General features: G+C 40.0%; 1 protein-coding gene across 1 annotated transcript; it reads right to left on the bottom strand.

Moving 5' to 3' along the window:
* Window positions 1–26,071, bottom strand: LOC126198838 (uncharacterized). Its single transcript, XM_049935416.1, has 2 exons — window positions 25,942–26,071; window positions 1–1,186 (listed from the first exon to the last, which is right to left on the bottom strand). The coding sequence occupies exons 1-2, from the start codon at window positions 26,024–26,026 to the stop codon at window positions 933–935; spliced, it is 339 nt and encodes a 112-aa protein (XP_049791373.1). The 5' UTR covers window positions 26,027–26,071; the 3' UTR covers window positions 1–932.
* Between the last annotated feature and the right edge of the window lie 712 nt (window positions 26,072–26,783).

The raw sequence follows: 26,783 nt of genomic DNA, 5'->3' as shown, positions 1-26,783 counted from the left end.
ATCACTAGTAATCTCATTTCGAAACAGGTATAATTAAATAATTCTCTTTGCATTACATACCATTCAAGATGCCCAGCATGAGTAAGTGATACATGTTTGATACATACAAATAAATTCAGTTTAGAAAGATAGATTTTTTTTATTTACAGTGTGTGATACCATTACTGAACTGAGAACAGAGGGGATATGGCGGGAAATATTATCCATATTATAAAGAATTATAGTATGGTAATGGGAACTACACGGTTTATATTTTTCCTTGAAAGCGGTTTAAACAAGCATAGGAGACGGCACGCCTCTTTTTAGTGGTGGCCACATAGTTGTAAATCTATGGCTGTGAGCTTTCGTCTTATCCTCCGCCCTTCTCAGTTGGAATGCAGTGGTGTGCTTAGTGCGTGAGGCGACTAGGTCACGCACAGTATTAGCAAGCCTGCCTTACTTCTTGCAGTGGAAATCACACGCATATTCTGCTGAAGTAGTCGCACTAATGGAATTGAAATTTTCGTGTCATAAAAAAGGAATCTATAGAAACAGAAAGAAATAAAAAGTTGGAAAAGTCATCTCATCCGTTAATTTCATGGGTAAGCGGCACACGACTCACATACCTTGAAAGAAAACCATTTCTATCAGAATGTTAGTGACTGGTACTTGAAAAGTGTAGTAAAGGTGGCCGCACCTACAAGACTGTAGACATTAATGTATAAAAAATATATTTCGTTAAATAGTAGTTATTTACAATATTTGAAATGAAGCGCAGGTGTAAGATTTCCTGAGGAGCCTACAGAGATACGGGACAGAATTCAAGAGGGTTTATTGAGGGCTCAAGACTTCCTATAAATGTTCTAAAAGTAGCGTTATCAGGGTTTCACAGGTGCTCGTGGTGATGGAGAGAGCAGAGCTGGCAACAGAGTGTGCCACCGCTGGGGTCGCCCCTACCGGCCCCAGGAGACCACCAGCGTGACGAGAATGGCCCCCACAGTCAGCAACGAGCTGCCGCCGGGAGAGAACGCGCTGTCCGTGTCCGGCGGTGTCGACACGTCTGGATCTTCTGTCGTTGTCTCCCCTGAATCAGACGTCGTTGATTCAGATGGATCACTTGTCTCTGCTTTGGGTTCTCCATTTAGCAACTGCTCGTACCACCCATCGTCATTCAGTTGTCCAACTGACATGTGTGTATCTACGTTGCCTGCAAATTTCATTAAAAATATTACCAAAACAGATCTCTAAATACATTTTGTTTTCACAGTTTGAAAAGAACACGTCCTTTATTTGGTACGCTTCCTGTAAATTCTTTAATGATTGTTAATGGAGCCATGTTACATGTATAATAAGACTGTAACTTAATCAAAATTTCATATTAACTATTAGTATCTTTCAGGCACACTAATTTCTAGGTACTGTACTGGTCCAGGGCAAAACTTTTTCTATAAATTTAAACATGTACCATAGCGATAGGAGTGTTAAATGATGAAAACGTGTCTGAAGTTAACAAATTAGTTTGAAAAATAAACGTAGAAAATGTAAGACTAAAACCTATATTTTTATTTCTATATATTCATACATCCATTTGTTTCTGTATACATACGAGGGTTGGGACTTAAATAGTGGCAACTATGTATTCACAACCAAAACAAAAGAGTTACATGTTTGCTCCCGTTACTGTCATTCAAAGTAGTCACCAGCGTTGTGTAGAACCCGTTGCCGGCGATGTGGAAGAGTAGTATAACGTTAGCAGAACCTCTTCTGTTCATGGTGCGAATGGAGCTGTCTACTGCCTGTCGAATCTCTGGAACAGTTTTGAAGCGAATGCCACGAAATGGTTCCTTCAACTTCGGAATGAAATCAAAGTCACAAGGACTTAAGTCCGGGGAGTATGGTGGATGGTACAGTACTTCGTAGTCCCGCCGACCGAACAGAGCAGCCCACAGCTTGCGCTGTATGCGCCCGCTCATTGTCGTGCCAAATGATGGATGGGTTGTGCAGAAAGTGTCGCCGCTTCTCTCGCAAAGCTGGTCCCAGGTGATGCTAAAAAAACAAACAGTAATACTGTGCAATGACGGTCTGCCATGAAGGAACGTAATGTGTTAGGATAACACCATCACCGTCGTACACGAGAATCATCATAACTTTCACCATACTGAGGCTCTGACGTACTTTCAACTTCGCAGCGACCCATAATGACGCCATTAGTTGGACTGGCCTTTCAGTTTTGGCTTTGTAGCATTCGCTTCAGAACTGTTCCAGAGATTCGAAGGCAGTACACCGCTCAATTCACACCATCAACAGATTAGCCTCTGTTAACGGTATACTAAGCCTTCCACATCGCTGGCAACGGCTTCTACACAACGCTGGTGACTACTTTTGAGGATAGTATCAGGTGCAAACATGCAACTCTTTTGTATTGGCTGTGAATAAATGGTTACCACTAAGTAAGTTCCAACCTTAGTACTAAATGTAGATAATGCACTTTCTTGCAACTGATGTGTCACACTTAAACACATCTTTGCACATAACCTGTACTGCGCATAATCTTGTTTACATGCTTTAGGGCTATTCTTCGGTGTAGTCAAGAGGAGTGGGGTACAGCTGAGTATTAGGATAGGGATGGAGGGAGGTTGGGAATGGGAAAGTGTTTCACCGTGTGTGTATGTGTCTAAGTGTATCCGTGTCGTGTGTGTATGTAGCTTTTTTATAGTAAACTGTGAGTTAGTTTGAATATTGTTCTTCTGTTAATGCTCTTTTGGGCATTGAGAACATGTTCAGACAACTCGGTATACCTCTCTCATTCACTTCGTTATTCCTGATTATTGGTCCCCACAAACGATAATCGTATATCATGTATCTGATAATCATTTTCTGTTGCCAGATATTATTTCGGCAAAAGTACTGTCATTCGCTCTATAGGATCTCGTCTATGGGTAGCGACTTTGAGTAGTAATGAAAACGTCGTGGTTATAGGGTTTGAATCCAGCTACTGCTTAAATTCTGAATAAAAATCGTCATCAATGGTGGCCGAAGACTTTTGGCATAAGAAGGCCCTCTCGCTCTGCCAACGGCCTTGTCAGAGACGGGGCAGGAGCAGACAATGCTTCAGGCCACTCTCTTGCTCTTGGTGTAGCAATTTCTCCCAAAAGGCAGAACAATCAGCGATGATCGGCGGCAAGGTCGCGATAAGACAATGAAAACCACTGAATGAAAGAAACATCATTTTCATCTGCGGGACATGTGCCCTGTAGTTGAAGAAGTGTCATGATGATCTCTTCATTCCCAGAAGATCCTGGACTGGCCCCCATCCATATGTCAGGGGTGGGACTGTCAAGTAAAAGCTCACTATGAGTAAATGATTCAATAGCCAAAAAAGAGAGAGCATTCTACGAGCCATAGCATGTATAGTCAGACGTTTAAACGTAGTGGGAAACCTAGAAAAGTTAAAATGGGAAATGCAAAGGTTCAGTCTAGATATACTGGGGTTATCGGAATGAGATGGAAAGAAAACAGTTTTCAGGATATATGAATATAAGGTAATATCAACAGCAGCAGAAAATGGCATAACGAGAGTAGGAATCGTTATGAATAGAAAGGTGACCTACTGTGTACAGTTTAAGTGATATGGTTGTTATCCTCAAAATCGGCAGCAAACCAACGTTGACAACAATAGTTCAGGTATACATGCTGATGTGGCTAGTAGAATTGGAAGAGACAGAACGTGTCTGTGAGGATATTGAACGAGCAATTCAATTTTTAAAGGGAGATGAAAATCTAACAGCCATGGACTGCAGTGCGGCTGTAGTGGAAGGATAGTAGAAAGTCTTATGGAAGAATACGGGAGAGGCAGCAGGAATGAGGGAGAACAAAGACTCACTGCGTTCTTCAATAAATTCATGTCCACAGGGAGTACTCTGGTCACGGTCCCAAGAGAAGGAGCTCTACTTGAAAAAGAGTTGGAGACACAGGAAGATTCCAGCTGGATTACGTCATGCTCAAATAGAGACTCAGAAATCAAATATTGGATTGTAAGGCGTGCCTAGAATTAGATACTCAGGTCGTCGTTTGGTAAAGATGAAGAGCGTACTGAATTTTAAGAGAATCATACAGAAGAACCGATGTGGAAGGAAGTGGGGCACTGATATCGTGAGGGTGATGAGACGCTTCTGAAATTCGTTAAGGCTCAGGATAGTGCGATAAGGAAGACCAGAATATGCAGTTCAATGGAAAGGACATCTCTAAAAAAGGCAATCACAGACATGGAGCAGACTAATATACATATAAGGAAGGTAACTCTGAAAAAATGTTGCGTAACATATGAAACACTTCATCTGAACGACGAACGGAGGAAGTACACAAATTACTGGGGAAACACAGCAACAACGCAATACAAATCTTCTAGGAATGAAATAAGTGAGATGTGAAGCGCACCCAAGGTCGCAGGAAAATTGAGAAGAGGTCTAAAAAGAAAAGCTCGTCGAAAGAACTGATTCAGTTTACAGAAAAGTCGGAAAATACTATGGCGAAATTAAAAGTGCAAGTGCAATGGAAATTCCACTGTGAAAGCAGAGGAAAGGGGGAACAGGTGGTGCGATTACACTGTAGGTCTATACAGGGTGTTACAAAAAGGTACGGCCAAACTTTCAGGAAACATTCCTCACACACAAAGAAAGAAAATATGTTATGTGGACATGTGTCCGGAAACGCTTACTTTCCATGTTAGAGCTCATTTTACTACTTCTCTTCAAATCACATTAATCATGGAATGGAAACACACAGCAACAGAACGTACCAGCGTGACTTCAAACACTTTGTTACAGGAAATGTTCAAAATGTCCTCCGTTAGCGAGGATACAAGCATCCACCGTCCGTCGCATGGAATCCCTGAAGCGCTGATGCAGCCCTGGAGAATGGCGTATTGTATCACAGCCGTCCACAATACGAGCACGAAGAGTCTCTACATTTGGTACCGGGGTTGCGTAGACAAGAGCTTTCAAATGCCCCCATAAATGAAAGTCAAGAGGGTTGAGGTCAGGAGAGCGTGGAGGCCATGGAATTGGTCCGCCACTACCAATCCATCGGTCACCGAATCTGTTGTTGAGAAGCGTACGAACACTTCCACTGAAATGTGCAGGAGCTCCATCGTGCATGAACCACACGTTGTGTCGTACTTGTGAAGGCACATGTTCTAGCAGCACAGGTGGAGTATCCGTATGACATCATGATAACGTGCTCCATTGATTGTACCGAGCGAGGTGGCGCAGTGGTAAGACACTGGACTCGCATTCGGAAGGACGACGGTTCAATCCCGCGTCCGGCCATCCTGATTTAGGTTTTCCGTGATTTCCCTAAATCACTCCAGGCAAATGCCGGGATGGTTCCTCTGAAAGGGCACGGCCGACTTCCTTCCCCATCCTTCCCTAATCCGATGAGACCGATGACCACGCTGTCTGGTCTCCTTCCCCAAAACCAACCAACCAACCATCCATTGATTGTAGGTGGAAGAACATGGGGCCAAAACTAAAATGAGCTCTAAGATGGAAATTAAGCGTTTCCGGACACATGTCCACATAACATCTTTTGTTTATTTGTGTGTGAGGAATATTTCCTGGCCGGTCGTGATGGCCGTGCGGTTCTAGGCGCTACAGTCTGGAACCGCGTGACCGCTACGGTCGCAGGTTCGAATCCTGCCTCAGGCATGGATGTGTGTGGTGTCCTTAGGTTAGTTAGGTTTAAGTAGTTCTATGTTCTAGGGGACTGATGACCTCAGAAGGTAAGTCCCATAGTGCTCAGAGCCATTTGAAACATTTTGAACCAATGTTTCCTGAAAGTTTGGCCGTACCTTTTTGTAACACCGTGTATAGGGGAGGACTTGTCTGATGACTTAATAGAAGAAGAAATTGGAGTTGAGAAGAAAGACGTAGGGGATCCAGTATTGGAGTAAGAATTTAAAAGAGCTCTGAAAGACTTAAGGTCAAATAAAGAAGGATAGATAACGTACCGTCGCAACTCTTGAAATCGTTGAGGGAAATGGGAGCAAAACAAGTATTCATGTTGGTGTATAGAATGTATGAGACTGACGCTTACCATCCAACTGTCAGAAAAATATTATCCACCCAATACCGAAGATAGCAAGAGCAAATAGGTTCAACAACTTACGCACGATCTGCTTAACACCTTATGCATCTAAGCTGCTAACAAGAATGATATACAGAAGTAAGGAAATATTGACGAATTGTCAGATTACAATCAAATTGGCTTTAGTAAAGGTAAGGGCACCGGAGAGGCAGTTATGGCGTTGGGGTGGGTAATGGAAGCAAGACTGAAGAAAAATCTAGACCTTTTCATAGGACATATCGACCTGGGAAAAGCACTCAAGGGTCGAAGACGTTCGAAATAGAAAAACACGGATAAGCTATACGTAACGAGAGGCAAAATACAACACTTACCAAACCCAAGAGGGAACAATAAGAGTGGAAGGACAAGAACGAAGTGCTCGAATTAAAATGGGTATAAGACGGATATATAGTCTTTTCCTTCTACTATTGAGTCCACACGCCTGGGAAACAACGACGGAAATGAGAAGTTCAAGAGTAGGATTGAAATTCAAGGTGAAACAGTTGTTGCTGTTGTGTTCTTCAGTTCAGAGACTGGTTTGATTCAGCTCTCCATGCTACTCTATCCTGTGCATGCTTCTTCATCTCCCAGTAACTACTGCAACCTAGATCCTTCTGAATCTGTTTAGTGTACTCATCCCTTGGTCTCCCTCTACGATTTTTACCCTCCACGCTGCCCTCCAATGCTAAATTTGTGATCCCGTGATGACTCAAAACATGTCCTACCAACCGAACCCTTCTTCTATCCAAGTTGTGCCACAATCTCCCCAATTCTCTTCAGTACCTCCTCATTAGTTATGTGATCTACCGATTTAATCTTCAGTATTCTTCTGTAGCACTACATTTCAAAAGCTTCTGTTCACTTCTTGTATAAACAATTTATCGTTCACGTTTCACTTCCATACATGGTTACAACACTCCATACAAATACTTTCAGAAAAGACTTTCTGACACTTAAATCTATACTCGAAGTTAACAAATTTCTCTTCTTCAGAAACGCTTTCCTTGCCATCGCCAGTCTACATTTTATATCCTCTCCACTTCGACCATCATCAGTTATTTTACTCCCCAAATATCAAAACTCCTTTACTACTTTAAGTCTCTCATTTCCTAATCTAATTCCGGCAGCATCACCCGATTTAATTCAACTACATTCCATTATCCACGTTTTGCCTGTGTTGATGTTCATGTTATATCCTCCTCTCAAGACATCGTCCATTACGTTCAACTGCTCTTCCAGGTCCTTTGCTCTCTCTGACAGAACTACAATGTCATCGGCGAACCTCAAAGTTTTTATGTCCTTTCCATGGATTTTAATACCTACTCCGAACTTTTCTTTTGTTTCCTTTACTGCTTGCTCAATATACGGACTGAATAACATCGGGGATAGGCTACAACACTGTCTCACTCCCTTCCCAACCACTGCTTCCCTTTCATGCCCCTCGACTCTTGTAACTGTAATTTGGTTTCTGTACAAATTGTAAATAGCCTTTCTCTCCCTTTCTCTCCCTGTATTTTACCCCTGCCACCTTCAGAATTTGAAAGAGAGTATTCCACTCAACATCGTCAAAAGCTTTCTCTAAGTCTACAAATGCTTGAAACGTAGGTTTGCCTTTCCTTAATCTATTTTCTAAGATAAGTCGTAGGGTCTGTATTGCCTCACGTATTCCAATTTTTCTACGGAATCCAAACTGATTTTTCCCGAGGTCGGCTTCTACCAGTTTTTCCATTCGTCTGTAAAGAATTCGTGTTAGTATTTGCAGCCGTGGCTTATTAAACTGATAGTTCGGTAATTTTCACATCTGTCAACGCCTGCTTTCTTTGGGATTGGAATTATTATATTCTTATTGAAGTCTGAGGGTATTTCTCCTGTCTCATACATCTTGCTCACTAGAAGGTAGAGTTTTGTTAGGCCTGGCTCTCCCAAGGCTGTCATTCGTTCTAATGGGATGTTGTCTACTCCCAGAGCCTTTTTTCGACTTAGATCTTTCAGTGCTCTGTCAAACTCTTCACGCACTATCATATCTCCCATTTCATCTTCATCCACAAATGGTTCAAATGGCTCTGAGCACTATGGGACTCAACTGCTGAGGTCATTAGTCCCCTAGAACTTAGAACTAGTTAAACCTAACTAACCTAAGGACATCACAAACATCCATGCCCGAGGCAGGATTCGAACCTGCGACCGTAGCGGTCTTGCGGTTCCAGACTGCAGCGCCTTTAACCGCACGGCCACTTCGGCCGGCATCTTCATCCACATTCTCTTCCATTTCTATAATATTTTCGTCAAGAACATCGCCCTTGTATAGACCCTCTATATACTCCTTCCACCTTTCTGCTTTCCCTTCTTTGCTTAGAACTGGGTCGCCATCTGAGCTCTTGATATTCATACAAGTGGTTCTCTTCTCTCCAAAGGTCTCTTTAATTTTCCTGTAGGCAGTATCTATCTTACCTCTAGTGAGACAAGCCTCTATATACTTACATTTGTCTTCTAGCCGTCCCTGCTTAGCCATTTTGCACTATCTGTCGATCTCATTTTTGAGACATTTGTATTCCTTTTTGCCTGCTTCATTTACTGCATTTTTGTATTTTCTCCTTTCATCAATTAAATTCAGTATCTCTTCTGTTACCCAAGGATTTCTTTTAGCCCTCGTCTTTTCACCTACTTGATCCTCTGCTACCTTCACTATTTCATCTCTCAAAACTACGCATTCTTCTACTGTATTTCTTTCCCCCATTCTTGTCAATTGTTCCCTAATGCTCTCCCTGAAGCTATCTACAACCTTTAGTTCTTTCAGTTTATCCAGGTCCCATCTCCTCAATTTCCTACCTTTTTGCAATTTCTGTAGTTTTAATCTACAGTTCACAACCAATAGATTTTGGTCAGAGTTCACATCTGCCCCTGGAAATGTCTTGCAATTTAAAACCTGGTTCCTGAATCTTTGTCTTACCATTATAGAATCTATCTGACACCTTCCAGTATCTCCAGGCCTCTTCCATGTATACAACCTTCTTTTATGATTCTTGAACCAAGTGTTAGCTATGATTAAGTTATGCTCTGTGCAAAATTCTACCAGGCGGCATCTTCTTTCATTCCTTACCCCCATTCCATATTCACCTACTACGTTTCCTTCTCTTCCTTTTCCTACTGTTGAGTTCCAATCACCCATGACTATTAAACTTTCGTCTCCCTTCACTATCTGAATAATTTCTTTTATCTCATCATACATTTCATCAATCTCTTCGTCATCTGCGGAGCTAGTTGGCATATAAACTTGTACTATTGTGGTAGGGGTGGGCTTCGTATCTATCTTCGCCAGAATAATGCGTTCACTGTGCTGTTTGTAGTACTATACCCGCATTCCTATTTGTTTATTCATTATTAAACCTACTCCGGCATTACCCATATTTGATTTTGTATTTATAAGCCTGTTTCATCTGACCAAAAGTCTTGTTCCTCCTGCCACCGAATTTCACTAATTCCCACCATATCTTTAACCTATCTATTTACCTTTTTAAATTTTCTAATCGACCCGCCCGATTAAGGGATCTGACAGTCCACACTCCGATCCATAGAAAGCAAGTTTTTTTTTTCCTGACAACAACGTCCTCCTGAGTAGTCCCTGCCCGGAGATCCGAATGGGGGACTACTTTGCCTCCGGAATATTTAACCCAAGAGGCCATCATCATTTATGTATACAGTAAAGCTACATGCTGTCGGGAAAAAATTACGGCTGTAGTTTCCCCTTGCTTTCAGCCGTTCGCAGTACCAGCACATCAAGGCCGTTTTGGTTAGTGTTACAAGGCCAGATCAGTCAATCATCCAGACTGTTGCCCCCGCAACTACTGAAAAGGCTGCTGCCCCTCTTCAGGGACCACACGTTTGTCTGGCCTCTCAACAGATACCCCTCCGCTACGGTTGCACATACGGTACGGCTATCTGTATCACTGAGGCGTGCAAGCCTCCCCACCTACGGCAAGGTCCATAGTTCAGGGGGGAGGTGAAAGAGTATCAGTGGCAACATTCCTTGATATATCCTTAGTAAAATGAAGTAGAATTACAGGATGTGTTCAGTAGAAAATTAACAGTCTAATGAGTGCAGAGTATGGACTGAGCGTAATCGAAGAAAGACAAAAGTAATGAGAAGTAGCAGAATTGGGACAAGCGAGAATTTTAATATCATAATTGGGGATCACGAAATAGACGAAGTTAAGGAATTTTGCTTCCTAGACAGCAAAAGAGTCCACGACGACTGGAGCAAGCAGGACATAAAAAACTGACTAGCGCTGGCAAAGATAGCATACCTGGAAAACCGGAAAGGAAAAGAATCTAAGAGTTTGAAATGTGGTACTACAGAAGAATGATCAAAATTAAGTGGACTGAAAAGTTGACGAATGAGAAGGTGCTCTGCAGAATTGGCGAGGAAAGGAATGTATGGACAACACTGACAGGAAGAAGGGACAGGATGATAGGACATCGTTTGCGACATCATCGAATAATCTCCACTGTAGTGGATGGAGCTGTAGAGGGTCAAAACTGTAGGCGAAGACTGAAACTGGAATACGTCCAGTTAGTAATTGTGGACGAAGGTTTCAAGTGCTACTCTGAGAGCAAGATATCTGATGGTAGCACCCCATGCAGTTTTAGTAAGAATCTGTCGCTTTATCATTCCCTCTCCTGCCAGACTGTGTCTAGTATATCCCCATCTTCCAATTGTAGCTACGGTTATTTCACTTACATGAGGTTTCATTTCAGTCAGCAGCAGCCTGCTCAACACAGTGATCATATGGATCGTCGCAGTGTTAATCGAGGGCTAGTCATGGTGCTATAGGACCTCCACAAAAGTCACATTTGTGTGAATACTTTTTATTACTGTTTAATCTAGGTCTTTCCTAATGCTATAATTCATTGATAATCTTTTTTTTTGATGGCAGCGACAATAGAGATTCACACAAACATTGACAGGAGATGGGTTGTTATTAATGTTTACACATACCCAATGCAATTTACTTTAAATGTCCCTGTTCACGCCACTTACTTTACAGGTTCAACTAAATTATTCAGTCCAAACCATAACCTGCTACATAATATATAGTGTCAGATTATATAATATATTTACAGAAGACCATGAACATAGTTTTGTTAAATCATAATCATATAGTAAAGTGCACTGGTGGAAAGATAATGGAATAACAATTACAGGAACATATTTTCTGAACAATTAAAGCATATGTAAAATATATTCTTATGAAACTAGTGTTACCATATGATCGTGTGGAAGTAGAAGCCTGTAAATCAAGCATAGAACAGGTTTAAATTCTATTAAAGAAAATTGATATTGGTATCTTGCAAACAATTTCTGTAACTGCTCATACTTGTGCAACTTTGTGTTTAGTGTGACATAGATATCAGTAAACGATTATCTATAAAAAAAAGACAAAAGCAGGGAACTAATGTAGACTGATACAAGTACATACAGATGAAGATTTTAAAAGTAGTTGTGGCATCACTAGTAGTGTGGAATAAAAATGTTAATTGAGTATTTAATTAGACATGAAAATAGAACATTTGCTGTTGTGAGTGCATTGACTGTTGCTATAATTGGGTAGAGAAGAGGGAAAGGTAGGTTGACTGAGCTACATGCAGAAGGAAACCATCACACAAAGGAAGATCCCTGTGGCTACTGGTGTCGAAGAGGTATCTGTTTTGGGTTGAATCCGGATCCAGGCAACCTTTCTGGAAAAATTCAAAATAACAGAAGAGTATCATGAGATGCTTAAGTATGCACAGAAAAGTAACTTTAGTTTATTTCATCAAAATATTAGAGGAGGAAGTAATGAGCTAGAAGAACTTCCTGTACTGAAAATTTACAGAGCTCTGAAAAGACAGACATCATGGGCCTATCTGAGCATTACATAACAAATGAGTTAGATAGGTTGCATATGAAAGATTACACTCTAGCAGTTTAGCCAACACCTGCAGAACTAATATGAGAGTCGGAGGAATTGTATTAAAACACAACATAAGTTCAAAGACGTAGGGACAAGTAGATTTTGTAGCAATCAGTACACAGAAATGTGTGGTTAGAAGCAGCTCAATTTTAACTGTAACTGTATATAGATCACCACTCAGAAATTTTGAATTGTTTGTTGGGACACTGGACTCCTTACTATTTTGTCTGTTAGGAAGCAGCAAACAGTTACTACTTTTAGGTGACCTCAATGTAGATTTTCTAAAGGGTTCTGGTAGGAAAAATGATCTGGAAACCTCATTTGAATCCTACAATTTGGTCTCAGCAACTAACTTTCCAACACATGGATAAAGAAAGTGGGGGCATAATTGATAATGTTGTCTTTACTGAAGCTCAGTTAAAGAAAATAAATGTTTTCTCAGTAACAATTGCTCTCTACGAACAGCATGCATAGTTACACAGGATAAATAACACTGTGCCTCACAGTATAGATACTCCTCAGTGGAAATCACCTAGAATAATAACGCCAGGACAAATGTTTTTAAGAATACTTCACAAGAGATGAAATGGCATGAAATTTATCATCACCAGATGCTAACACAAAATATAATCTATTTTATGATAACTTGATAACAGTTTCAAAAAATAACTTTCTCTGCAAGGTAATCAGAAACGTAAAAAGCCATTGATCACTAGAAGGATTGAAGTGTCTTGTGAAGGAAATGGGAAATGTATGAGTTGACGAGGAGAAGTAGAGACCCTGCACCACAAAGACCGTTCAGAACTACTAAGAAGGTTATTAAAACGTCAAGAAACATTCGTATAATGCCAGAAATCAGTAATTATGACAACAGACTTAAGTTTATATGGATTGTAGTGAAACGAGGGACGGAATAACAGGCCACAGAACATGGGAACTTCACTACTAAACAGAATGGTAGGGCAAATGATAGGTAGAAAATGTATTCAATAACTACTTATTGTAAATAGCCTTTCGCTCCCTGTATTTTACCCCTGCCACCTTCAGAATCTGAAAGAGATTATTCCAGTCAACATTGTCAAAAGCCTTCTCTAAGTCTACAAATGCCAGAAACGTACGTTTGCCTTTCCTTAATCCATCTTATAAGAAAAGTCGTAGGGTCAGTATTGCCTCACGTTTTCCAATATTTCTACAGAATCCAAAATGATCATCCCCGAGGTCGGCTTCTACCAGTTTTTCCATTCATCTGTAAAGAATTCGCGTTAGTATTTTGCAGCTGTAACTTATTAAGGGGATAGCTTGGTAATTTTCACATCTGTCAACACCTGCTTTATTTGGGATGTTTTTTGGATGTATTCTTCTTGAAGTATGAGGGTATATTTCCTGTCTCATACATCATAAGAGTAGAGGGGCATGAAAGGGAAGCTGTGGTTGGGAACGGGTTGTTGCCTCTCCCCAATGTTAGTGAATCTGTCTATTGAACAAGCAGTATAGGAAAAAAAGAAAGATTTGAAATATATATTAAAATCTGTGGAGAAGAAATAAAAACTTTGAGATTTGCCAATGACATTGTAATTCTGTCAGAGACAGCAAAGGACTTGCAAGAGCAGTTGAACGGAATGGACAGTGTCTTGAATGGAGGATATAAGATGAACATCAACAAAAGCAAAACGGGGATAATGGAATGTAGTCAAATTAAGTCGGGTGATGCTGCCGGAATTAGATTAGGAAATGAGACACTTAAAACAGTAAAGGAGTTTTGATATTTGGGGAGCAAAATAACTGATGATGGTCGAAGTAGAGAGGATATAAAATGTAGATGGGCAATGGTAAGGAAAGCGTTTCTGAAGAAGAGAAATTTGTCAACATCAAATATAGATTTAAGTGTAAGGAAGTTGTAACTGAAAGTAATTGTGTGGAGTGTAACCATGTATGGAAGTGAAACATGGAGAATAAATAGTTTGGACAAGAAGAGAATAGAAGCATTTGAAATGTGGTACTACAGAAGAATGCTGAAGATAAGATGGGTACATCACATAACTAATGAGGAGGTATTGAACAGAATTGGGGAGAAGAGTAATTTGTGGTACAACTTGACTAGAATTAGGGATCGGTTGGTAGGACATGTTCTGAGGCATCAAGGGATCACCAATTAGTATTGGAGGGCAGTGTGGAGGGTAAAAATCGTAGAGGGAGACCAAGAGATGAATACAGTAAGCAGATTCAGAAGGATGTAGGTTGCAGTAGCTACTGAGAGATGAAGAAGCTTGCACAAGATAGAGTAGCATGGAGAGCTGCATCAAAGCAGTATCAGGACTGAAGACCACAACAACAACAAACGATTTATTAAAAACAGATGAAAAGTTCAAGAGAAAACTGACATCAAATTAAGTTTTAAGAATATATCACCAGATTCTCCTTCTGAAATTAAGAAAATTATATATTATCTGAATAATAAATCTCATCTGGTTTTGATGATGCACTGACAATAGAAAACTAAAGATTTTTCCCCATATATTAAGCCCAGTCGTATCTATGATGCAGTCTGTATCACTAAAAAAGCCACTTTTCCCAAGAAACTGAAATATGCTGTTGTGAAACCACTGTACAAAAAAGGTGTTAGGAGAGCTGTCAATAACTACACTGACATCATTCTCCAAAGAGTTAGAGAATATAATATCACACCTGAACAAAAATAATATCCTCAGCAAATCAAAGTTTGGATTTCAGAAAAGCTGTCCTACTGCAAATGCCAGTTGTATGTTCATCCACCAAATTTCACAAGCATTAAATAATAAGATAGTGCTGCTTGGTACTTTCTATGATGTACCTGACATTCGACTATGTGAATTATAGTATTCTCCTCGATAAATTGATGTGTTATGGATATGATGGTGCAGTTAAAATATGGATAATATCATATGCACCCAAAAGAATGCAGAACATTGTACTTACTAGTTCAACCAACATGGTTAAGGGACACAATTCTGACTAGGGAGAAATCATATATGGGCTTTCCCAATGTTCAGTCTTCTGTTTAAAGTACAGTAAGCAGGATTAGTTCTTTTTGTAGACGACACCAGTATTGTGATCAATCCAAGCACACACACAGGAACAGAATAAATAAACAGTTTTCTTAAAAGTATCATTCAGGGAATGGTTTCACTCTCAATTTCAAAACGATACAACATATTCAGCTCTGTCCACCAACAAGTGCTACACAAATGATAAGTGTAACACATGGTGAAGAAATAATAAATATGGTGTAAATTTGAATAACCTTAGGTGTCCATATTGATGAGAATTAAAACTGAAAAAATTATATTTTCGAACGCCTAAAACAACTCAATTCAGCCACATTTGCAATTATAATTATTGCAAATAAACAAAAGTATGTTGAATATTTTTATTCAATAAATCATAAAGAATAATGTTCTGAGGAAACTCATCTAAAGCCCCTCCACTACCCGAATTTTTTGGCTCACTGAGTAGCACCAGGGATATATAGACCCCAAGTAATTTACACAGGGTATATTGGCAGTATTTTATTGAGCTAACATAAACCATGCTTTCTAGTTGTTAAATATGACAGTAATGTTTCATAAATAATACACACAAGAAATAAAACAAATTTAGAATGGGTTTATAGTGATAACAGTGGGGATTAGTACAAAAAGCATGAATAAATTTTAATGTGCTGTAAATATAAAACTGAACAAAATATTACTGGATACAATTGACTCAGAAGGTGAAAGTCATATATTTTGAAATCAATTGTTCCTCTAACAAGGTAGATATGTGTTTCCAGTCTGCTTATGAGGTCACATTGACCCCAGTCGTTCTAAGAGCGTTAATAAATAAAGTCCTGAATCTCCAAAAATGTGCTTTACAGTAATATGTGGTGATTACCCACGATCATCTTGTAGATATCTTTTAAGGAGTGGGACATTCTGACTACTTCTTCACAGTATATTTATTCCCTCATGAAGATGGTTGTAAATAATCCACTGCAGTTCAAAAGGAACAATTCTGTACATAATTACAATGCCATAAGGAAAAATGTAATTAATTACTGCACATTACAGTCACTTTTAGCACAAAAGTGGGTGCACAATACAGCAAATAAAAGTTTTGATTATCAACTCAGTGATATAAAATATCTGACAAATAGCAAAGTAAAATTTGAAAACCCTCTAAATAAGTTTCTGCTTCAAAAATCATTTTATTCTGTATAAGAATTTGTAATGTGTAGAAACTGTTGTGTAGGAATTACTAAAATTACTCGATCACATGTGTATATTTAAAATAAATAAGTAAAAAATAAAAAAAAATAAAAATTGACTTATATATGTCTTGGATGTAGCCATATTTACAAAATAATTTGTGATGCGTAAAATGATCATGAAACATAAACTAATTAACTAAATAACTAGCTAACCTTCTCTGTGATTATAGAAAGTAACCATTATTCTCTGAAACTGCCCAGTAACATATTTCAGAGGATGATATTCAAATTCCTTTCATTAAGTAATCGTTCAGTGACACCGCTCCGTAATTGCAGATCCAGATTAGTGTCGCCAGTGACTAATTTCTTTTCACTGCATGTTTTTCTGCTTTTTCCTGTATAATACGATGGAGGTTTAGAAGAGTCGAAAGCTTACAATAAGGTTGCGCGAGTTGAGAGCCCTTTAAAAAGTAATTTACTGTCATAAAAAGATAGAGCCCTGGGCAGAGGAGCAGTCGCAGCTAGCCAGGCTGGCTTTCCTATTCATTCTCGTTCCCCAGTGTGCTCTCGGCGAGGGACAAGGGACACAGTTTCTCCTGCCAGAAGAAGAATGGGAGGGTTTTAGCGAGATCAGAAATCTCCAGTCATTTGTCGATTCCCTAAGGCCGTACGAATTTTCGTTACGATGATCCGGAATAAAGTTCATTTAAAAAGTTCAGTTAAAACTTTCGGAGTCCAGCCTTCTGATTGGGTTGCAGTGTCGTCTTAGGGAGAGACTGCTCTTTCTAATGTGGCTACGTGTAGAGCATCGGACAGGCCCTTTTCAGAATTATGTCGTGAAGTAGGAGAGATTTTATGCCTTTCTCTACACTTAAGAGCACTGCTGGCTGAACACAGAAAAAATCTACGAGAGCTACGAGAGTAGAAGATTGTTAAACTTCTTCACTTGAGTATTGCCGGTCAGTTCTTGCAATCCTTGCCAAGATTAGCCAACGACTTCCTCCTCTGACGAACAATAGCAAAATTCCAGAGCAGACAGAAGGAAAACGCTTCACTATAGTATTTGAAATAGTATACTTGGCTTCAGAGCTTTGTAAAGACTTCACGATACACTTTTGGAAAGTCATGACTTCACTTTAGGCTTTCCTATGTCACTTAAGATATTTTTAAAAACATTTTATAAACTGTTAATAATTCTTTAGCAAATGTTCCTTTATACAAAACCACAGGAATTATTGAGAAAGTTTACATTAATTTTAAAAAATTTCTTATGTGTTATAGAAACGTTTTTGTGTAAGTTACGTTTCATGAATGTTGTGCATGATTTTACAGACAGTTTTGTTTCAAAATGTAGATAATTGACTTGGGTACACGTTACGATAATAATTTAGGCATTTGTAATTGTATGGAATGGTATAGCCATGACTTAATCTAATGGGAGGTGAAAATATAGAATTGTCTACCACTGCGCCATCTGATATACTTATGTATCACTGAGAAGGTTTAGGCTGAGATCTGTCACTTGGAAAATTGTAATGAATGCGGCAAGGGGAGCCGGAGGTGCCTATACTGCCCATGTTAAAATCACTAAGTTTGAGGAACATTTATGAATAAACTACCAAATAGAAAAAAATTGAATTTTTTTACATATAGAGTGGTTTAGTATTGCAGTTATGACAGAGGGATTTTGGAGTATCTTTTCTAGTTTCCTTCCAATTATTTTTTTTATTAATGACCCAAATTTTTTTACAAATAATTGCTTTATAATTAAACTGAAATGAAACTACTGAACATATTGCCAAATGGCTGTGTTACAATGTAAGTTTGACCACTAGGAGTGCTGTATAAAATTTCATCTCTCTAGCTTGAGTGGATTTTGAGAAAATGTTCCTTATATTCGAAAAATTCTAATTTACGGGAAATGGCTATCAAAGTTTCTCAATACATTCCTGCACTGTAGGATGGATTATCAGGGTCTTCTTCTTCATCCTCCAAAAGCTTCCACTTCTGTCTTCTTTTCTGGCCTGTTGTTCCATCATACTTCATATGCCTTTCCTTTCTTTCTGCTCCTCTTATCCTTTCTCTGTCAATATTTCTTAGTGCTCGTACAGTGTTCACCCCAGCTGTAAATCCTAATGCTTTCAGAACTTCATACTTCACACTGTTCCCTTGGTTGTAGGTTGCTATTGCATCATAAATGCCAAAGTGCAGTGTTTTTATGCTTACAAACACCCTTTTAGGAATCACTTTCCAAATCAAATTGTTTATGCTCTCATTAGGATTCTGCGTCTTTCTGTGTAGACATTTCTGTAACAATTCTGGCTGTGCTAAGTCATGAAAAATTGGTTTTATTGCATTTATCACAGCTGCTGGCAAATCATGTTTGTGATCATAGTCCTTTTTTGCATTATATTTGCACCATGAATCTTTTGCGCACAGGCTGTGTTGAGGGTATTCATTGGAAGAGGGAGTATGAAGGAACAATGCCCACACTGCTTTTCGCATGTCACTAACATTACTAGTATTTTGCCTTATAGCTTACCCATAGTATCTCTGTAGACGTTCAATCACCTCATCAGTAAGCCTGCCTCTCCCTCCTATTGTCTTTCCATCACTGAGCTTACTTGAACCCAAAGTTTGTTTGAACCTACGAAGCCGTGCACCAATACGATTTTGCACATGCGCAGTGCATTCCAGCTTTTCAACTACAAATTCATTTCCATATGGTTTCAGTTTCTCTACAGTCTTGAAACCTTTTGAGTCACCAACCCCAAGGTAGTATTTGTACCTAACGTTGTATCTGGGAACTGAACGTTAAAAAATTTGTTTCACTCCATCCACTTCCATTGCTCCACTTGATCCACTAAAATTTGCCTCACAGGTTCCACTGTGCTCTCCTTTGATTTTATTTTTGCACCTACAATGTTTTGATAATATTGCAAAATCTATCACTTTTGCACTATCACAACAAGTAGCAGTTACAACCCCATTCAGGGATTTATGACCCCTCTTTTGCCAGGAACCATCTAATGCCACTACCAAACCCTAGAACCACCATTCATTTCTACAGATTCCTCCACTGCTTCCTTCATGGTTTTCAAAGCCACATATTCAACAGAGGATCCTACCAGTTCACAGTAGTACCCATATTTGCTTGGAGGCGATGGCAAGTTCATAATACCACAAAACAGTTTACCAGCAGCAGACCCTTTTGCAATGGATGGAAGACCATACAGAAGTCGAACATTCACATCAAACACTCTAGATCGTCCATTTTCACCAAAGAGACTGGCATGTGAATTGTAGAAAGTCACTTGATACTTGCAACATGCACAGATTATCTTCATCTCACAAGCTAAGCCAAAGTGCTTTGTTATCTCTATTCCCACTCCTACACTTGAACACATTTTGCACAGAACACTTTCTTTCAGCACAGAAGATAATAATGCAATATTCAGTACTTCGTTAATATCATCACTGTCACTAACATATTCACGAAATCTGTCACTTCCACCAGTCAGCTTCTTGCTAGAAGATGTCACAGGGCTATGGCCGGCCATGTGTTGCTTAGCAGAAGAACGCACTGTTCAGTAATTGTAGTATCGCAACTTGGTATTAGTGTTAATTTTCTTTTCCCTACGTTCTTCCTCTTCTTATGTACACGGTTACTAAAACGTGGCATCGTAACCAGAACAACGCTTTACACAAGAAGTATAATACTACCAACAACAGGCGCAACACTAAACTAATTCGAAACGGTAAACAGCAAAGAGACGATGTTCCGCGCTCTTAGCACTTCATTTGTCACAGAAAACAATGTAGCCAACCCTTGCACACTCGCTGTATGCGTAACATAAGGCACTGTATGCGTAACAGGCCGAGAAAATCCCAAGCAGTTTGCCAGGAAGTCACGAGAGGGCGTTAGATGCATTCAGTGGCCGCCCATTTCCTCTGCAGGCGTGGGGGAAAATGGTAATAACTCCACTTCTAGGGCGAGTAGAACAATATTTCAAAGTTTACATTAAAGAGGAATGTTCCAATTAATTTTCGGTAGCAAAAAAAAAAAATCGTTATTTTTTGGATATGACCACCTCCGGCTCCCCTTATGTATCGCTGAGAAGGTTTAGGCTGAGATCTGTCACTTGGAAAATTGTAATGAATGTGAGCACTTGTGGTCGGCGTAGTAATATCTGTGTACGTAGCTGTTATTTTAAAATTGACCTTCCGACTTCTATCAGAGCTCACGATATCAACATGTACATACATTGTGTAGCATCACTTACTGAACTGAAGGAGAAGAATATGTAATGATGTACCATAGTTAAGTTGGTATACTACGTACTGTAAATTTTGGTTACAAGTATGTGTGTTGTTATGTTAGCTGCGGTATCCTAACGTTTTCGGTCCCATCGTTCGCAGATGGTGACAGAGAATCGCCAAAAATGGTCACTGTGTGAATAAATGATTTTAGCGATCTTGTCAGTTGAAAATTTATTCAATGTTCAAGATGTAACTGTGTTTCATCACTCCCATCGATCTGTCCCAAGTTTGTAATTTAGAGTGATAATCCCTTGTCCGTTTGTCAATTGTTCCTTATGAATATCAGGGCGTGATTCTCATGTTTAAAGATAATAAAACTAATTTCTATAGCAATTACTTGTTTGTAGTCTTAGCTAGAAGACCCTTTCTCCCTTTAATAGGCCTGTGTCAATGGTGTGAAACCCATTTGTTTCATTCTTAATAAGGCCATCCCCATTAATATAAATTTAAATAAGACGTTTTCCTTTACGTGATAGTATCCTTATTTTAAATTAATTTTATGATCTTTTGTGGTTTTTTGCTCACTCTGTTAGTCACCAGATTTCAGTATTGTGCCTCCTAAAGGTATTCACCAACCACAACCGAAATCTCACAATTAACAGTCGACATTCCTCACACTGCTCACACTGAGACACTGCAATGTGTGTAACAGCTTATTTGATGGGGACGTATTTAAAAAGAAAATTGCGATGTAGAAGGAGCAGATTCTGACAAAGACAATGCAGTCGCTGAAGTTCATTGGCGTTAAGGAATACGTGAGGTCTGAAAAGCTCATTGTGGCCTCGAAAGAGTTAGAAGGGTAGTTTGAACGTTTCGAGGACACTGGAAATCTTATATCTTTTTCAAGCTGTTTTGTAAACCGTTTGTCATTTCAGTAGAAAGTGCCCCAGTAAAATTGCAAATATAACTGATTGATGCCTCACGTGATCTCCTCCCAATTTACAATCAAATCCTCTTAAATTAAACTGTACAGGGCGTCAACTTTTTTTTTCTCAGCAACATCTTCCAAATCTACCTAATGAGTTTGTAAGTGTGATACAATATTTCGATCAACATATGTGTGTGAAAGAGCATTTTCCGTTATGAAACTAAATAAATTACAATCCGTGGCGTGTCTAACCTTAGAAAAGCTAATCCATCAAACGAGCATTTTAAATTACCTATTTGTCTCCGTTCAATCAATACTCGCGAGTAGATCTCCTGCCACAGCCACCGTTGAAAATTATTTTAACGTAATACAAAATTTTACTGCTGAAGAGCTGCCACTTAATATCTGTTTCGCCTCATATCATGCATTCTCAGATGATCACGATTACATATAATCACACTGTGAAGGAGAGCAATCAGATGTCTTAAGTGTGAGCTATAAACAGAAGAGGAAGCGATGACTCTCCCCATACATTAAGTTGCGTCCAACTGCATAGCCGCTTTGTGGTACAGAAAAGGAAGCTAAGGGACGCAGTGCTGATACACCGTGCGCGCAGTCAGGAGTGGGATGATAAAAAAAGTTATCCACCCATCCAGGTTAACATTTTCCGTGGTTTCTCTAAAGTACTTGAGGCAAATCCCGCTCTCGTTACTTTCCCCTTCCTTCGCCAATCCAAGATCTCGTCATTGATGGGGCGTTAAAACGTAATCTTCCTTTTCTAATAGGAGACAATGCCAACAAGTGGGTGACACGCTCATCGGTCTAGAAAACTGATATTTTTTAAGGAATTTTTGCAAAGAAAATGCGATTAAATTATTTCCATCGGTTCACGATCAGGTCCACTAAAAAAAATACGTTTTTAGTTATGTCGAGATTCTATCTAGAAATCATAATCACCAGATTTCTCTTCCGTATGACAAAGCATTTCCGTTGACTCCCATCTACAAAAACAGCAGTGACCATCGTGAAAAACACAAGCATCAGAAGTTCGCACGGATAGGTTTAGATGCTCATCTTTTCCACGTGGTATTAGATAATTAGAGAGATAAATAATGTTCTATGAACCAAGAGAGATAAATAATGTTCTGTGAACCAAGTGTCAAACACTTCAGTTTTAATTGCAGAGAAATAAAGGTGTACTTCAAGAAGACGTTGAAGATTAAAACTGTCTGACGTCGCGACACACGCAGGTCAAGTCAGTAGATATTACGATGTCTTACTTCCTATCGATTTTGAACATTATATATGTACTGACGCATAAACTCGCAACATCAAGAAGGAGTTGTGCGAAATAAATGAAAGTTGGTAGACTTTTTTTTTACATCTGAAAGACGTAGATTTCGCACCAGTCGCAAAAGACTGACGGCAAGTAGCCCCAGTATGTGAATTCAAATCAGCTTTTCTTTAAATACACGCAGTGACGGTCGCGAGCTATCATTATTTTTGAGATTGGACGTGGTGAGTTGATCTCTGTCAAGAATGCCTTTCAGGTGACAAAGACTCCATTATCAACAACTCACGTAGTTAACTATATCGAGTAACATGACCACGAGAAGCTGGAAGTTCCTTCTGTGATACTTCAGAAACACATACCAAGGATGTAGCCACTGCATATAACTACTGCCAGTGGTTGTAACGAGAATGTATGTTCGCAAGAAGACCAGGCTCCGAATGTCCACACCGTACTATCGAGCGGGAAGACCATAGTGTTCGGCGTACAGTTCTGGCGCATCGTTCTGCATCTGCAGCAGCAATTTTAACAGTAGCTGGCGCCGCAGTGACACAACAAACTTTTACAAATCGTTTACTACAAGGACAGCTCCGAGCGTGACGACCTGTAACGTGAATTCAACGGACCCCAAACCACTTCAGTCGTGTCAAGTGAAAGATCATTGGAGATCAGGGTGCACGTCTGCTGTGTTTCCTGACGATGATCGTGCCTCACTGTTATTGATGGCCCTGTGTTAATTAGAAGGAGGTCAGTTGAGGGCTTACAACCAACCTGTTAGCGTATTATAATAGACACATTGGACCTACACATGAAGTTATCGTATGATAGCAGGAGCACTCTTGTGGTTACCCCATGCACTTTGACTCTAAATTTGTACGTCCATCTTGTCATTCTAAATGCCATGCTGACATTCATCAACAGAATTCCAGTGGGGTGCTTCCTGTCAGGAAAACTCTCGTCCACAAAACGCTGTTGTAACCCAACATGCCCTGCAGCGTGTCGACATATTGTCTTTGCCTGTTTGACTACTGGATCTGTCAGCAATCGAGCACATATAAGACATCATCCACGAACAGCAATAACCGTCCCTGTATTGACCGAAGAAGTGCAACAGACATTTAACTCCAGCCCACAAACTGACATCCAGCACTTGTAGAACACAATACATGCACGTTTTCATGGTAGAACTCAATATTCTGGCAGTTACGTCGGTTGTTAATGTACCAGCATTTCACATCTACGATGACTTACCTCGTTCTTACATTAAGTCCCAATCTTGTAACGCTGTTCAGTTAAATGTCACCTAGACAAATGTATTCCCGAAATGTCATTACTTTAATTATTTTTGATGTTGCTATTTTTTACTGTCATGTACCAATAAGTTTGTTCCTCATGATGCCACACCATATGTAATCGGCAAAGGACGTTGATGGTCAACTTTTGGTAACCGGTGAGGATTGTCCAAACCCCATTAATGCATGTTTTGCCAGTTAATGATCTATGAATGTAGATTCGTCGGAAAACAATACCTCGTCAAAGAGCGTGGGGGTCGTTGGCAATTGTTGATGTGCCCATTCACAAAACACTACCCGGTATAGAAATCGGCAACACGAAGTTCTTGATGCAGTGACAAGTGACATGGATGATACTTAAAAACGATGTAATACTGTGACAGTACTACCTATGGACATACCGGAATGGTGGAGTAATTTCCAGGCGCTTATCAATGGGCTGTGGTGCACTGCTTTAGTGCAACTAATTCATTAGCTTCTCCTGTAACACATTTGTTTCGTTTCCTTTTGCCGGTCTGTACGCTGCCATCAGACATAAAGGCGTTCAGAACCTTCTAAGACATAAAGGCGTTTAGAACCTTCTAAGACATAAAGGCTTTCAGAACCTTGTAAAAGAACGAACGAGAGCGAGCTTTCTCTGGAAAACGGTCAGCATACAAGGCAACAGTATCTTAACATTTCTCCTACATTCTCCGTAAAGCAGAATCATTTCAGTTTCTTCTTCTGTGGTTGCGACATTCGCCGTCGACTTGCACGTCTGTTCTCCAGATGATACGTAGGTGAACAGGCAATAAACACTGCACAAGCACTGTAAGAGTTAAATGCCGCCATATGTTCTATGTCTGCACAATACGTGAGCTCGGGTCGCAGTGTACAGTCTATTATGATGCGTCGTAGTTCGGTACGCGGCCGCGGTGGTGAGTCGAGCAGTCCCCTGTTCTATACGTCGGAGGAATACAATGCTGCGAATGGTGCTTCCAATTATGAGTTACGAAAGACGTACCTGGCCTCTGCCCGCAGCCAGGATGTAGGATCCCACGTGCCATTGAGTAGTATGTAAATTACGGTCGTGTGGTCTTTTCTATTCTTCCGATTATTCCGATTACAGCGCCATCTCTGGCGAAAGGAAGAAAATGTTTCAGATGAAACGTCTGTAGACGTTGCCGTAGATTCCTAATTTGCAAAAAAAAAAAAAAAGAAAAAAAGAAAAAAAGAAAAAACGAGTATTCCAGTTGAAGAATTCAAAACTGTCCCCCACTACCTACCCACAGGTGGGGGTGATGGGTCGAGTGTGGTATCGTTGGACCTCCACCTCCGATGTAGCATTTCATCATCTTCAGTTAAAATGAACAACCTCTGCTGGGGCATACTGAAAAGTATTACCTCTGAACTGATCTCATCACAACCATAAAATCTTATTTTGCGACGCATTTTCGTTTAACATCAGTTGATGACTCCGGCATGGCGTTAACCCTGGAACATCTCTGCGCAAAACGGATAGAATATTTCCTGAATCGTGGGCTTCTTAAATATGAGAACCTGAGGCTACATTCGTCCACTATAAATCATGGAGACGTGCAAAATAATTTCGCCTGTGTACAACTATAATGTTGTGATCGCATATTCGATTCTGTGGGACAAGGGCCGATACTTTCCGAGTTCTTGTCGCATCAGTCCGCTGTACAAGGCCAAAAGTGTAACCAGTAACTTCAGGAAATTCTAAAATTCTTGATTTGTCTATTTCGGTGCAACAGAATCCTGCGGCTGCTCGGCTATGATAACACAGGCGAGATATACTGTGCTTCTCAGGAATATCTGCTAGCAATTCAGGGCCGTATTTTCCTATCAGAAGCATTAATTTATTTGTAATTACACCATTTTCCGTATCTTACCTTCAGCACCTCTCTGTAAGCTTCCTGGTAAATATGAGATGGCGCACAGCACCAGTAGAGTTGCGAAGACACCTTCAAATCTCATCCTCAAAGGCTGTGGAAAGCTGATCGCACGGTGTGGCCCCGTTAGTGTTCCAGCTCCTACTTATACAGTGCCAATACACTCCTTATCAGCTAGAGACGCTTGCCCTTTCGATGGGTTTACACGGTAGCGCGCTGCCAGATAACGCTGATGTTCAGCCTCTTGACAGCTTCCAGAATTTGGAAACGCCCATCTGCATTAAAGTCTTGCGTGCAGCGTTCTTGATGAGCTAAATTCGACAAAAATGCAGTCACAATGAAAAAGGTATGGAAGGGGGCGTATTCCAAGATGGTTGTGTTGAAATATTCTTTAGCACTGGCGACGGGCTTAAAAAAATCTCAGGCTTAATCGTCAGATGAAAAGGGGTGGGTGGGTGGTGGTGGAATGATTTAAAAAGAGCTCATTACTATTCGTCGACGGACTTTCACGTGCTACTGGGCTTGCGCTGGATCTCTATGTGTACAAAATATTCGAATCTATTCAACTCAGTCGTCTCAATAATGTCATTAATACTGGCTCTATGCACAACAGATAGCTACAACATTAACACACAAGCTCAATGGTATTTAGTATGACGGGTAATGATGGCTTAGTAGTGGAAAGGCACATCAGTACCATATGAGTTGCCTGTAAGATTTTATAAAGATTATGCGAAGGAATTTGCTCCCGTGTTAATAGCAGTTTATCGTTGCTCGCTGGAGCAACGGAAGTTACCTAGCTACTAGAAACAAGCGCTGGTCAATCCCGTTTACAAGAAGGG

Source organism: Schistocerca nitens, chromosome 8 (genome assembly GCF_023898315.1).
Source record: "Schistocerca nitens isolate TAMUIC-IGC-003100 chromosome 8, iqSchNite1.1, whole genome shotgun sequence".
Lineage (NCBI taxonomy): Eukaryota > Metazoa > Arthropoda > Insecta > Orthoptera > Acrididae > Schistocerca > Schistocerca nitens.
Note: the sequence above shows the minus strand (reverse complement) of the source record. Positions and strands in the feature narration are given on the sequence as shown.

Coding starts and splice junctions, on each gene's coding strand:
- LOC126198838 (XM_049935416.1), bottom strand. CDS start 26,026: ATGAGATTTGAAGGTGTCTTCGCAACTCTACTGGTGCTGTGCGCCATC. Junction 1,187..25,941: donor CTTACAGAGAGGTGCTGAAG/GTAAGATACGGA, acceptor TGAAATTTGCAG/GCAACGTAGATACACACATG.